The sequence below is a fragment of the Arachis duranensis genome, chromosome 2 (assembly GCF_000817695.3).
Source record: "Arachis duranensis cultivar V14167 chromosome 2, aradu.V14167.gnm2.J7QH, whole genome shotgun sequence".
Lineage (NCBI taxonomy): Eukaryota > Viridiplantae > Streptophyta > Magnoliopsida > Fabales > Fabaceae > Arachis > Arachis duranensis.
This window is the reverse complement of record NC_029773.3, coordinates 9,235,940-9,248,939: the sequence shown is the minus strand read 5'-3', so window position 1 is coordinate 9,248,939 and position 13,000 is coordinate 9,235,940. Positions and strand designations below refer to the sequence as shown.

Genomic DNA, 13,000 nt, shown 5'->3' with positions numbered 1-13,000 from the left:
TACATGTGTAGCTGATCCTTTTTTGTTTGAAATTTCTCTTGCTCTTTTGTTTATGGATGGAAAGAAGACGCACTGTACTGATGTACCACATCGGAGAAATATGCCTCTGAGAATGTTGCAATGCAATATAAAATGAAAGGCATGACGGCAATTACAACATACTTACCTGGACGAGGTCGATGGGTGATCAAAAAGGCCCATGGCCTAGGGTAGCGACCTCCATTGCACTTGGGAGGGGTGCTATCCTAAGGTCTATCCAAGTGGTAGAGTTTACGTCATAATTTGTGACAGCAGAGACCTGCGTTCGCGCAGCCTCTACTAAACTAGTTAATCAAAATATTTTGTTTTTCAATTTTTGTGTTGCTGGTGGCTTCAAACTCATTTTATTTTTGTTAACTAGTTTGGTTTGAATTTAAAATTGTGATTTTGAATTTAAAATTGTGATTTTGAATTTTGAGGATTATCAAAATATAACCCAAGGTCCATGAACTACTTGTGTTTGTTTAATTCATTTCAACATAAACACAGTTTATGGATCATATGTTGGACAAGTAACTACATACCTATAGATCAAAGATGATAATATCTTGGTTTGCAACTTTACAGGCCTATTTAATTATATATTCTTCAATTGTCCAATAACTATTTTGTTATTATAATTATTAACTTGATAAAAAAAACTCTGCTTTATAATTTATATCTCCGTTGAATAAGTCTTTTATAAGACACTTGGTTATACATGGTTTAAATAATTTTTTTTTTATTAACAGAAGGCCAGGGTCAAGGTCCAAAACAAAATCCAATTACGCTGGTAACACTCTCACACTCTTCCTTCTATCAACAAGACTAGGTATTAGGAAAGGAGGTGGAAACAAAGAAGGCCGGTTGGGATTGACTGAGCTTGCTTTGTCAGTGCATCTGTACAGAAATTAGCTTCACAAAATACGTGCTTAAAAGACACATAAGTCATTTTCCTCAATGGCCCTAATAAGAGAAAGCGTATGGTAGTGGTTACTAGATGACCCATCAATTAGTTTTAAAGCATAAGAAGAATCAGTCTTTATCTGTAATTTGTTGATTCTCAGCTCCACTGCTAGCTTCATCCCAGTATAGATGGCCCAAATTTCTGCAGACATTATGGTGACTAGGGCTGGAAGTGAGTCGAGCTGAGTCGAGCTAAACCAAGCTCAAGCTCGGCTCACAAAAATTGAGCTCGGCTCACGGCTTGGCTCATTAATAATCGAGCCTATTTCTTAAGCTCAAGCTCGGCTCACTGAAAGCTCACGAGCTGGCTCAAATAATAGAAACATAAATATATAATTTATAATTCTATATCAATAAATTATAACTTATATATTTTATAAAATATTTAAAAAGATCAATTTTATATATTGTTATCTATCATTAAATTATAAATTTTTTATTTAAGTCCTACATCAAAATTATATGTAAAAACTAAATATAAAACTTTAAATAATTAAGATCATTAATATATATATATATAGTACTATTTCATATGTATATATATAAGATTAAAAGTATAGAATAAATGCATATATATATATATAATCGAGTCAACTCACCAGCTAATGAGCTGAGCTTATCCAAGCTCAAGTTCGACTCATTTAATTTATGAGATCAATTCCAAGCTCAAACTTGGCTCACTAGCTTACGAGCTTAGCTTATCGAGCTATTAACGAGTCGAGCTCGAACTAGCTCATGAGCTGCCTTGACTCACTTCCAGCCCTAATGGTGACTCTTCCAATCTTTGATATATGGTCTTTATGTCAATAATAATAACTAGTGTATATCAATTGCGATTTTAGAATTCATTAATTTAAAAATAAATTTGATATTCAGATGTTATTATGTCAATATACAATAAAAATTATTTATTTATAGGCCAACCATATAATTTAATCATAATTATGTAATTAATCTAACATCAAACTAAATAACATAAAATTAATAGGAGATGATAATATCACTCCTAAATTGATAACGTCACTTTCTTTTAATTTTACTTTTTTCCTTTTTCCAAAACTATCTACAATTTTTATAGAGATATTTCCTTAACTTAAGTTACTTGAGTTTGCAACTTATTAAAAATTAACATGACGAAATAAAAAAAATTATAATAGTATGTAAATAAAATTCTCAAATATTTTGGAACCATTACATAAAATTGGAGTGTAAATAAAATTGTGAAAAAAAAGTATAGACAAAATTACAGGAATTTAAAACGTATCAGGGTACTATTGGGAGCAGACAAAACTGTTGAAACTCAAAATGATGAAATTGCTAAAATTCGAGATGTTGGTGTAATTACATAAACTTAATTTGTTGGTGCAAAACAAATGTCAAAAAGATAATAGACTTGAACTTAAGAATAAACACGAGGGTATAACACGAAGAATTACAGCAGACATTTGGACTTTTAATTGTGGTTGTCATTGTCTTTTCTAAAAAAAAAAAATTTAAGCTTCTTTTATTTTTATTTTTTGAAATTATTACTGTTTATTCACACGTACAGGAGCTAACTAGCTAATTCAATTAACATGTAATTTATTCATATATCATCACCGATAAATCAATCTAAATAATGGAATGAGTACTAAAATAGGAGACATAAATTATAGGAGACATCTTTGGTTCCTTTTTTTGGGGGAACAATATCTCTACATACATCGATGTTGGAGAAAATATTCAGTTTAGTCCTTGAAGTTATACTCAAACTTTAATTTAGTCTTTTAAAATTTCAATGGCCTCAATTTAGTCTCTAAATTTTTCAAATTTTAATCATATTAGTGTTTGTGGTGGTTTCCGTCATAGAGTCGTTTGAAAAGTTTAAGGACTAAATTGAGGCAATTAAAATTTTAAAGACTAAATTAAAACTCGAGTGTAACTTTCAGATATTAAATTGAGTATTTTCTCTCGATGTGGTGTCTCTACTTGACTTGGTTGTAGATAGATGAGGCCTTCTTTAAATTCTTGTGTTTCAAATAATTGCTAGAAAGATGATAAGATTAAAGCTGCTAGAAATGTAGCAGGGGAATGCATCTAATAATGTTAAACATGAAAATTATTAATGTTTTTTTTAGCAATAGTTGAAGGTGTCAAACTTTTATGGTTGAAATCATAGATATTTCTTTTACTCTAGACAGTACTATTTAAGTTGAATAGGATTATTGAGAAAATATACTGTTATATATTAATAAAATTCAACTTTTTAAAAAATAGAATAGCATAATCAAGTAGTAATAAATAACGATATATAAGAGACCATTTTCATAGACATTTTTTATTCCTTCTAATTATGGTCATCTGGATCAAATAAAATTAATACTAAATAAAAGAGGTCCGTATTTAATAATATCTTGGGATGGTGACAGAAATTTTGAGTACTATATATATGAAATCAAATCTGTAAGCTGGAAATACGTAGACCCATGTTTGTTATAAAGTTGGAATTTAGCTATCAAACTCATAATACAAATTGACACTTGTAAAGTAATTTAGGGACACATATATAGTTGGAAAATCTTGTAAACAAATATGTGATATGAATATATATAAGTATTATAATATATGATGAGGGTAAAGAATTAAATTGGTCTTTTAGTTTGGGTTTAATTCTGTTTTAATTTCTAAAGTTTAAAGTGTCTTATTTGAATTCAAAAAAGTTTCATTTAACTTTAATGTAGTTCTACTATAAAATCAATGTTAAATAATTAATATCACCGTTCTACCAAATCTTAATGTCCTTTCCTGAATAAGAGATACAAACTTGAGAGGCACAGATCAATAGCAAATACATCACTACAAACTACTGGCCTTGGTTTAAGCACATGGAGAACATTATCGAGAACTCACTTTCCATAAAAAAGTTCGTCAGTGACGACAAGGACAAAATCACTGTCACTTCTATCGCGAAGAACTCTCCTCGACAACTAAAGAATTTAGTTATATAAATTTTTTTCTTTGGAATTACTTCTGTCAAACATATTGGTTCTTTTATCGCTAAAAGATTTATCCGATCGATAATAAATACAGGCAGATTATCCTAGGATCCTAACAACACATCAAGCTGCTCAAGGATTGCTGGCTTTGGGACAATACTTGCAAAGACTTCATTCTCTCAGGGTTTTTTTGGCTTCTGGTCCATCTCAACCTCTCTAGATGCTTCTCATTTCAATATTTCATTGCATACAATGACTCAAGTTGTGCAAAGTCCTTTCCATATCTTTTTATCTATCACTGTCTTTGGATCAATCTATAGAGTGACATTGATAGATGAAAGAGAATAATATCTGTATATATTATTATGAAACAATAATATTTGAAAAACAAAATAAATTAGCTAAAACTGTCCAAATTTATTTTATTTAGTATTTATTAATTATTACTAAAATTAATAAATATTAAATAAGGTATGTTTAAATTGTTAGCACTTATTTTTTATTATCTTCTTAGCATTATCGATTATGAAATATGGACAAAATTAAAATTTAAGAATCATGTGGCAATGTCATTGATCATGACTTTTGTAAAAGTATAAAAAAAAAAGCTTAGTTGTATCTTTGATTTTGTAAAATTGTTCACCGTAAAATCTTTAAAACAAAAGTATGCAAGTAAATACATAAGATAATTAATTTGTTCTAAAAAGAATCAAACAGTCACATCTTTTTACAGAGGATGGTGGACGAGAGTGTGGATGATGGTGAGAAGACAGAAAACAATATAGGATTTGAAAAAAAAATTCTAAAGTGAAGTAGTGGTTAAAATGATAAGTTGAGAGCCTAATCATCTTGAATTAAAATAATAGGACTCTGATATGATAAAAATTATGAATTCAACCGTGATTAATATTTAAACAAATGTTATGTACACACATTTGTATATAATTATTGCATTATTTAATTAACTTTTAATATGTATTTTGTATTTTATATGTATTCTATATGAGTGATTGATTTGATAACTAAATTTAGTGTATATAACTGAAAACTCACAAGTAGTTGTTAATCCTAGAAGTACAGTTCCACTGTGCTTGTGTTGTTTTCTAAGATGAAAATGTCTGAATACATATAGTAACTCTACTTCACTATTCCAGTCTATGATGATAGAGGAACCCTTGAGGAAGGCGAAACAGCAGAAGCTAGGTTTATTACTTTGCGTTTGTGTACAGGACATTGAGACAGGGATACAAAATCGTATTTGACAGATGAGCATGAACAAAGATACTATGTTCAGAAACACTGAATTAGTATATTTTGTGACAATCCTAACAAAAAAGACACAGATACACTGATAAAGGACATAATATATTTTTTATTTTTTATTTTATTATTCTTGTTAATTTTTTATAATTATATTTTTTTATTATTATATTTTTCTTCTCAAATTTTTTGGATGAAAAAAAAATGAGAATAAATTAGATTTTCATAATTTATTATAATTTATCACCAAATAGAATACAAAAACACAAAATTTTGTGTCTCTATCATTTGTGTCTTGTTCTCAACGTCTTGTCTTTGTCCTATTCTCAGAAACAAACGCCCAAGCTGCATATGAATTGCTTATAGACGATGAGAAGCGAAGACAGTATGATATGGATAACCGAGTCAACCCTATGAAGTTAATATCTTTTATGCATCTGACTATCTTCGCAGTTGATTCTAGTTACTTGTTAAGTTTTATCTTTCACAGAGGAACTTCAGTATATTTAACTCTTGTTTTTCTAACTTTTAACATTTTTGGAACATGTTGTGTGCATTGTCTTTTAATTTCTATACTTCAAAGGTTGGTGGGTAAAACTATGTCTACAATTGATACAGTTTGAGTGTTTGACATACAAAGTGTTCGCATATTGATATATTAAATTGCCTTATTCCTCGATCTTACAATCCTATAGCAAAGTAGGACATGCTATCAATTTCTTCCCTTTGTATAAGCGTGCCAGATTGAGTTACTTAATCACTTCCAGGTTTGAGTGAATTTTAAAGAATACAGGGCATAAATTAAGTCAAAACGAGAGTTATTTTGAATAGAAGGAAGTAGTTTTTCACCCTAAAATAGAATGTGTGTTTTGAAATGGCAACAGTATAACATGCCTTTTTTTTTATGTGACTGAAATAGTTTGTAAAATCTTAGATGGATCCTGATGAGGCAAAGAAGATTCTAGCTAGAGAGAAGGCAGCTACTGCTAAGAATTTCTCCAATACCCTTAAAAGGCACACACTTGTTCTCAAGAAAAGAGATTTGATGAGAAGAAAGGCTGAGCAAGATCAAGATAAACCTTATCAGCCAGCTCTTGGAAGCAGAAGGTCTTAAATCAGACAGTGATGAATGACAATGGGACATAATTCCCACTTATCAATAGCTAATATTTTATTCAATACCATAATGTTTCCTCCCCAAATCTAATTCATTTTTAATGATATTATTATACGAAATATAGGTGTACAGTCTAGATGAATGAGATTTTACTTTCCCAATTGTAGCACTTAATTACTTTGATAGGAAATCCTAGACATCCTGTATGTATATGTAGTTATGGTAATTGTTATCTTAAAAAATTATGAATTATTGACTTTTCTTTCCTCCATCAATCAATGATTGAGATGTATGATGTACTATACTTTAAACAAGCTAAATCCAATATGATTAATGCGTTATTTGGTCCCAGAATGCATAATTGCATATCCAAAACACGTTAATGGTTAAATATTCAAAAAAAAGTAGAAAATTTGTAACCTTGATACAGTACATTAAAATTTAAACTTCTTATTTCTCCTATTGAAACTATCTCCTTTTTAACACCCTTTATTTCTATTTTCTCTTCCTTTATTTACTAAAACCACAATCTCAATATATCTATATTGTGTAATCCTTCTTTTCATTTATTCATGGTTTTATTACATACAACGAGAGTTGTCTTGCCATGGAATTGCAACATGGAGAAGAAGTCGAAAAGATCAGACTCAAAAAGTGATTCACCTCATTCTCTTCGGGTCCTCAATGTAAGCTGAATGTCTCTGAGAAAGAAGCTTAATGAGGGGATTCTCTACATCATCATCAGCCTTGCTCTTATCTCGTTGAACCGTAATCTTGTCGTCAATGGTGACAACCACCACTTGCTCCTTGCGGGTGGAGAGCTCGTTCGCAACAACAGCATGCATATTGTACTTCTCGAGAGCACCCCGCGCCTTATTTAGAAGAATGTTTGAATCTGTCTCTAACTGTTAACCAGGGAGGAAAGGTAAGTCTTTTACAATATTACTCCAAAAAATTATAAAGACTAAATATCCAACCCATCAATACCTTGAAAGATATGCAAAAAGCAAGGGGTGCCCAATCTTTCCTAAGCACTGATAGCATCTTTGGCACAGGAACAAGTTTCACATCCAAGATGTGAGATCCAGATTGAATTTTATGTTCTACCTGCATAGGATAAATATATAGCAAGTAGATATTACCAAGTCAAATATATTTTATGAATTGAGGTGTTTTAATTTCAAGATCCTAGCTTTGCAGAGCAATTTTCACAATGATCATCAATCTCAAAATAACCCTTAAATAGTTCCGATGATTCAATAAATGTTTTTCTGCTTATACTTTTCAGTTTTCACAATCTAAGCAGGACTAATTAAGTTATGCAGTGTTATCTGTATGCTAATTCTCTAAATAATAACTAACTCTAGCGCAGATTTTGAAATTGACATGGTTAATATTCTTGTATCTTAACATATTACAAAATGATTCAAGCCAAAATTGAAGTTAATAAGGCATGAAACTTTCATGGAAAGAAGAACCAACATATCAATTTTATACCATGTCCTTCCAAGGAACATAAAAGTCAGATACTGCAGCAGCAAGATAGAACATTGCACGTGGGCCAATATCCTTCATTGGCTTTGAAATTATTTGCAGCATCTACAAAATAAAAAACATATTTATCAATGATCAATTTGTGCCAAGGTATATAATTATTAAGCACTTAAAATTAAGCTACAAAATAACAAGTGGCTCTAGCAATCTGATGAACCCATGGAAATGAAAAATAAAAAATAAACAAATTATTGCTGGCAAACACCAAGACAGGAAGAAGCTATATACACCATGTAACAGATTGCACTGCATTTTTACATGAAATTAATACAAAGAAATTACAGTGATGGAGTGAAGCTAACCTGAAGATACTCAAATATAGTGCTGAAAGGAAGCTTTAACAGGAGACCACTATCCACTGCCTGCAATAGTATGATATCGCAGTAAGGCTATACATATTAACAAAGACAAAATGGAATTAGATGGAAAAAAAAAAGATGATGAAATGACAAAATCTTAGCTACAGATCATACAGCATGATGATCCACGATAGCGGTCTTCACTGCTTTAGAATAAGCCTCACGGACTGAAGTATACAACAGCATTCAGCAAAATGCAGAAAATCCATATGTTTGAATAAAACAGCAAAATACGAAGAAATGAAGTGGGCATGCAAAATAACATCATTACAAGATATCCAATTAAGTATCATTTTGATGGTCTTCATCTAAGGACAAGATTAAAAAGCAAAGAAAATTGAATTGGTATCATTTTATTTATATTCTTTTCCTTCCCTTTTTTAATTGTACGAAGCGGATGAAGCAGAAACCAAAGACCTTGAATGTTTAATCCTTCGGTAGCCTCAAAGCATTCAAGTAAGGGATCATCAGGAAGGGATCTACAGAATGGCTGAAAACTTCCTCTGAACAAGAGTTACAGGTAAGTAAGCAACAACACACGAAAAACAAACATAAAAGAAGGATACACAGAAAAATTCACCTCCGGTACAAGAAGATCACAGCATATCCCGCCTTCAGAAAATACCTACACTCAACATAACCAGCAACATAGTATTCATTCCCCTCCAAGAGATCACCAAACAAATATCCAAGAAAAAGTTTCATTGACAAGAACAAGAACAAGAGCAAGTGCAAGAACAAATACTCAGTGGATGTGGCTCCCCTATGACCTGAACTAAAGTTGTCAACATAGCGAACGCACCGCTGCTCCAATGGAGCAGTGGTGCCACCAGAAGTCACACAAACAATTCTCTTACCTATCCCATTTTCTGTGAAGGCAACAACAACAACAACAAAAATCCACCACACATTATGCAGGGCAAGCATAAAAAAAAACACAAAAGGAGAAATGCCAATAAAAGAAAGCATAATTTTTAATGGTCTAGAACACAATACAATACTATACAAAAGAGTGTCACTGTCACAATCACTTGCCTGAAGATAAAGAATTCAGCTGAATGAAGTGATTCAATTTCTGAATGATGTCATTCCTATTCTGGAGAGGTGGAGCAGAATCAAAGAACGCTTTGACTTGTGAATCAAGGGTTTGCTCAGTATCTTGGGATCCATTTGATGCATCCATCTGAAACAATTACACCCACAATGTCATTTATCATTCAAACCCTTTGAGATAAAGCAGAAGGAATTGGAAAAGTAAATATATAACCAAAAAAAAAAATCAAATTTTTCGGGTGCTCAGGATAGCATATCTCACCTTGAAGGAAAGACTTTCAGATTAATTAGTTAGTTAGGGAGAAGAATCAGAACTTACTGTTGTATGTTTATGGAGCGATTGGGTTCAAGTTTTATATAATCCAAAATTTCAGGAAGAAATAGTTTTGATTAATAGCCGACAATTGGCCCATGAATATTAAGATTAATTAACGCGGTGTTTGGAAAGCAAAGGAATTAGATTCTCTCAAGAAATCCGAACCCAACCCTAAATTATGACTGGGTCCATTTTCTAAACCCATACCCGACCCTCACCCGATAATATCCAATCAGTTCGGGCCAATTTTAAACCGGGTCTTAACAATAAATTGAACCAGAAATTGAAAGATGAATAGATGATGAACGCAGCAGTCAGCACATGGATAAAACATTAAACAAGACTGCAAAAAAATTAAAAATAAAAAGCCTTCCATTTAATGGAAATGATTCAGTGATATCAACTATCATTCTTACCAACTACCAAGAGCAGGTGGCTTGCTCTGGGATTCGGCTGGTGGGGAAGTCCTTATTTGCTCTCTACGGACCGGATCGGGTGACCCAAACATTTACCTTGGTCTGATCGAAATAATAAACTGGATAAACTCTTTAGGTTTCAGGTCTGACCCGATCTCAGTAAATCCGGGTCAATTTTTTACCCAATGTGATCGGGTCGGAACCAGTTCTTCAAGCAGGCTGGATTTTGTGCAGTCCTAATCAAGTAAATTATTAAAATATATTTGTGAAATAAATTATTAAAATAGTATTTAAAAATTTATATCGTTAACAAAAAAAATTAATATACTAATAATAAATAAATTTTTATAAAATTTAAAAATGCAATAAAAAGAATTAAATATTAAATATAAAAATTTTAAAAGAATTTTAAATATCAGATTTTAAAGTAAATTTTTGCAATTATTACTAAAAAATAAAATATTTTTATTTTTGAAATTTGGTAATTTGTGTCAAGTAATTTTTTTAATTATTGTGAATGATCATATATTTTTAAAAAATAAAAAAATTAAAGATCAAATTTTGTCTGAATTTTTTTTAATTTTCTAAATATTTATTCAAATATTATCACAAAAATTTAGATTAAATGAATAAGTCGTTTATTAAATGCAAAAAATTTTTTCACTTAAAAATTATATTTATTAATTAGTTTTATATTTAGAGATATACTTTATATAAATAACTGATTTGATAATTAATTTTTTATATAGCCTAACATAATTATTATATATAACATGAAAAAGTATTATGTTTGCTCATAATATTAGAATAAGTGGAAAACTTATATCTAACATTTGTAACATCTTACTTTCCATCATAGTTAATTTATAACTTTTGGTTAAAAACTTAAAATTCTAATTTTCTTTCCTCTTTTGTCTCTATTTTTTTTTTTTTTCACCAACAACATAAGACCTAAAAAAAACCACCACAAAACTAGGATATATCGAAAGAAAATTCGAATTGAGACCAAAATATATAAATATAGCTAAAATACAATATTAGAAATATAAATAGAACAATCAAAATATTAAGAATAAATCTAAATTTATTTTAAACATTAAAAAATATATTTTTTCATATAACATATATATATAAGTCTTCTACACAAATATTCTTTTATTATACATACCATCTTAACATGAGTATTTTTTTTAATAATTAATGTATATTTTCCTTTTTTAATTAAAAATAATTTAAATGTATAATTAATTAATAATAATAACTTCTGCAGATATAAAAAATATTTGATGTATAAATAGTATATTTTTATACTTTTATACATGCATGTAACAAAAAAATTAATAACTTAGATCATTTTTAAGTTGATAAAATAAGAAATTGAAAGTGTAATCACCTTTGAATTAGAATAATAACATGTATAATAATAAAAATTATAAATTTAATAGTAATTAATTTTTTATTTTATTCTTTTATAATTCCTTTTTATGTAAAAAGATATTTCTTTGAAGAAGTCACCTAGAATTGAGGCCTCTCACCTGCAAGAGGGAGAGAAAGAAAAATGAAGATTGCCAAAGCAAAATTACAAAAATGACATTAATAGGATGGTGATGAATATATAGCTCATATTTGTTGGGATGGCGGTGGTTACTTCCTCATATTAAAGATGAACCAACTTTGTTAGCAATTAGCGATGATGTCACCTTAGGTATTTTCATCTTAGTTGTGAATTTTTCAATTTCTTATTTCTCTTTTGGTTTCTTGCCGCTTTCAATTTGTCATTTTATCTTATATCAACAATAATATAACATACACAGAATTTATTCACATAGGAAAAAATGTGTATAACTATGGAATATACCTTTAATATTTTATCAAATATTAATATAAATATTATTACTGTAAGGATATTAGGATAGTTACAAAAATGCAGTTATTTAGTTGGAAAAGGTCACATAACTAATTTTTTGTTGTTTTCAATTTTTGTTTTATATATGTTGAAAGTTTGAATTTTATGTATATTAGTTGTTGCAAACTTACAATTTGCCTCTTTTTTTTGGTGGAATATGTCACAATTCACTTATTCATTCAAATTTTGTATATTAATATACACAATTTATACCCAATAAAAATAATATATATATAATTGTGCATACAGAATTTTGCAGCAAATATGATATAAACAATTAATTTGTTTAAAATATTTAAAGGTTTGCATGAGGTGAGATATGAGATAATTACTAAATCAACCTAATTTGATTATTGTGTATTTTTTTTTATTGATTAAAAATATTATATAGTGACTTTTTTTTTGTCAAGAATATAGTGAGGAGAGGAAGGAGAATCCAGTCCAAATTATACTGCCTTTCTTTGGCTCAAATTACACTGCCTTTCAATTTTTGTTTTATATACGTTGAAAAGTTTGAATTTCATGTCTATTAGATGTTGCAAACTTACAATTTGTCTTCTTTTTTTTTGGTGGGATATGTCAAAATTCACTTATTCATTCAAGTTTTGAATACTAATATACATAATTTATACCAAAAATATATATATATATATACATACAATTGTGTGCACAGAATTTTGCAGTAAATATGATATAAATAATTAATTTGTTTAAAATATTTAGAGGTTTGTATGCACAAGATGAGATGTGAATTAACCACTAAATCAATCTAAGTTAGTTATTATGTATTTTTTTTATTGATAGAAAATAATATATAGTAACTTTTTTTTGTCAAGAATATAATGAGGAAAGGAAAGAGAATCTAGTCCAAATTATACTGCCTTTCTTTGGGTCAAATTATAATGCCTTTCAATTTTTGTTTTATATATGTTAAAAGTTTGAATTTCATGTCTATTAGATGTTGCAAACTTACAATTTGTCTCCTTCTTTTCTTTTTGGTGGGGTATCACAATTCACTTGTTCATTCAAGTTTTGTATACTAATATACACAATTCGTACC

At 29.4% G+C, this 13,000-nt stretch overlaps 1 protein-coding gene and 1 non-coding gene across 5 annotated transcripts; one reads left to right on the top strand and one right to left on the bottom strand.

Moving 5' to 3' along the window:
• Positions 1-158: 158 nt before the first annotated feature.
• On the top strand, positions 159-319 carry LOC127745362 (U1 spliceosomal RNA). Its single transcript, XR_008006559.1, has one exon. It is a non-coding gene; the product is annotated as a U1 spliceosomal RNA (small nuclear RNA).
• Positions 320-6,702: 6,383 nt separating this feature from the next.
• On the bottom strand, positions 6,703-9,742 carry LOC107473380 (phosphopantothenate--cysteine ligase 2). 4 transcript variants are annotated; one of them, XM_016092937.3, is made up of 10 exons: positions 9,622-9,742; positions 9,285-9,432; positions 8,995-9,118; positions 8,830-8,874; positions 8,667-8,752; positions 8,364-8,416; positions 8,193-8,252; positions 7,834-7,935; positions 7,324-7,443; positions 6,703-7,241 (listed from the first exon to the last, which is right to left on the bottom strand). In XM_016092937.3, exons 2-10 carry the CDS (start codon positions 9,430-9,432, stop codon positions 6,996-6,998), a joined length of 984 nt encoding a protein of 327 aa, XP_015948423.1. In that variant the 5' UTR covers positions 9,622-9,742; the 3' UTR covers positions 6,703-6,995. The 4 variants fall into 4 exon arrangements, with proteins under 4 accessions (XP_015948423.1, XP_015948421.1, XP_015948420.1 ...); XM_016092935.3 differs by having other exon boundaries at positions 9,565-9,727; XM_016092934.3 differs by having other exon boundaries at positions 8,830-9,118.
• Positions 9,743-13,000: the final 3,258 nt, after the last annotated feature.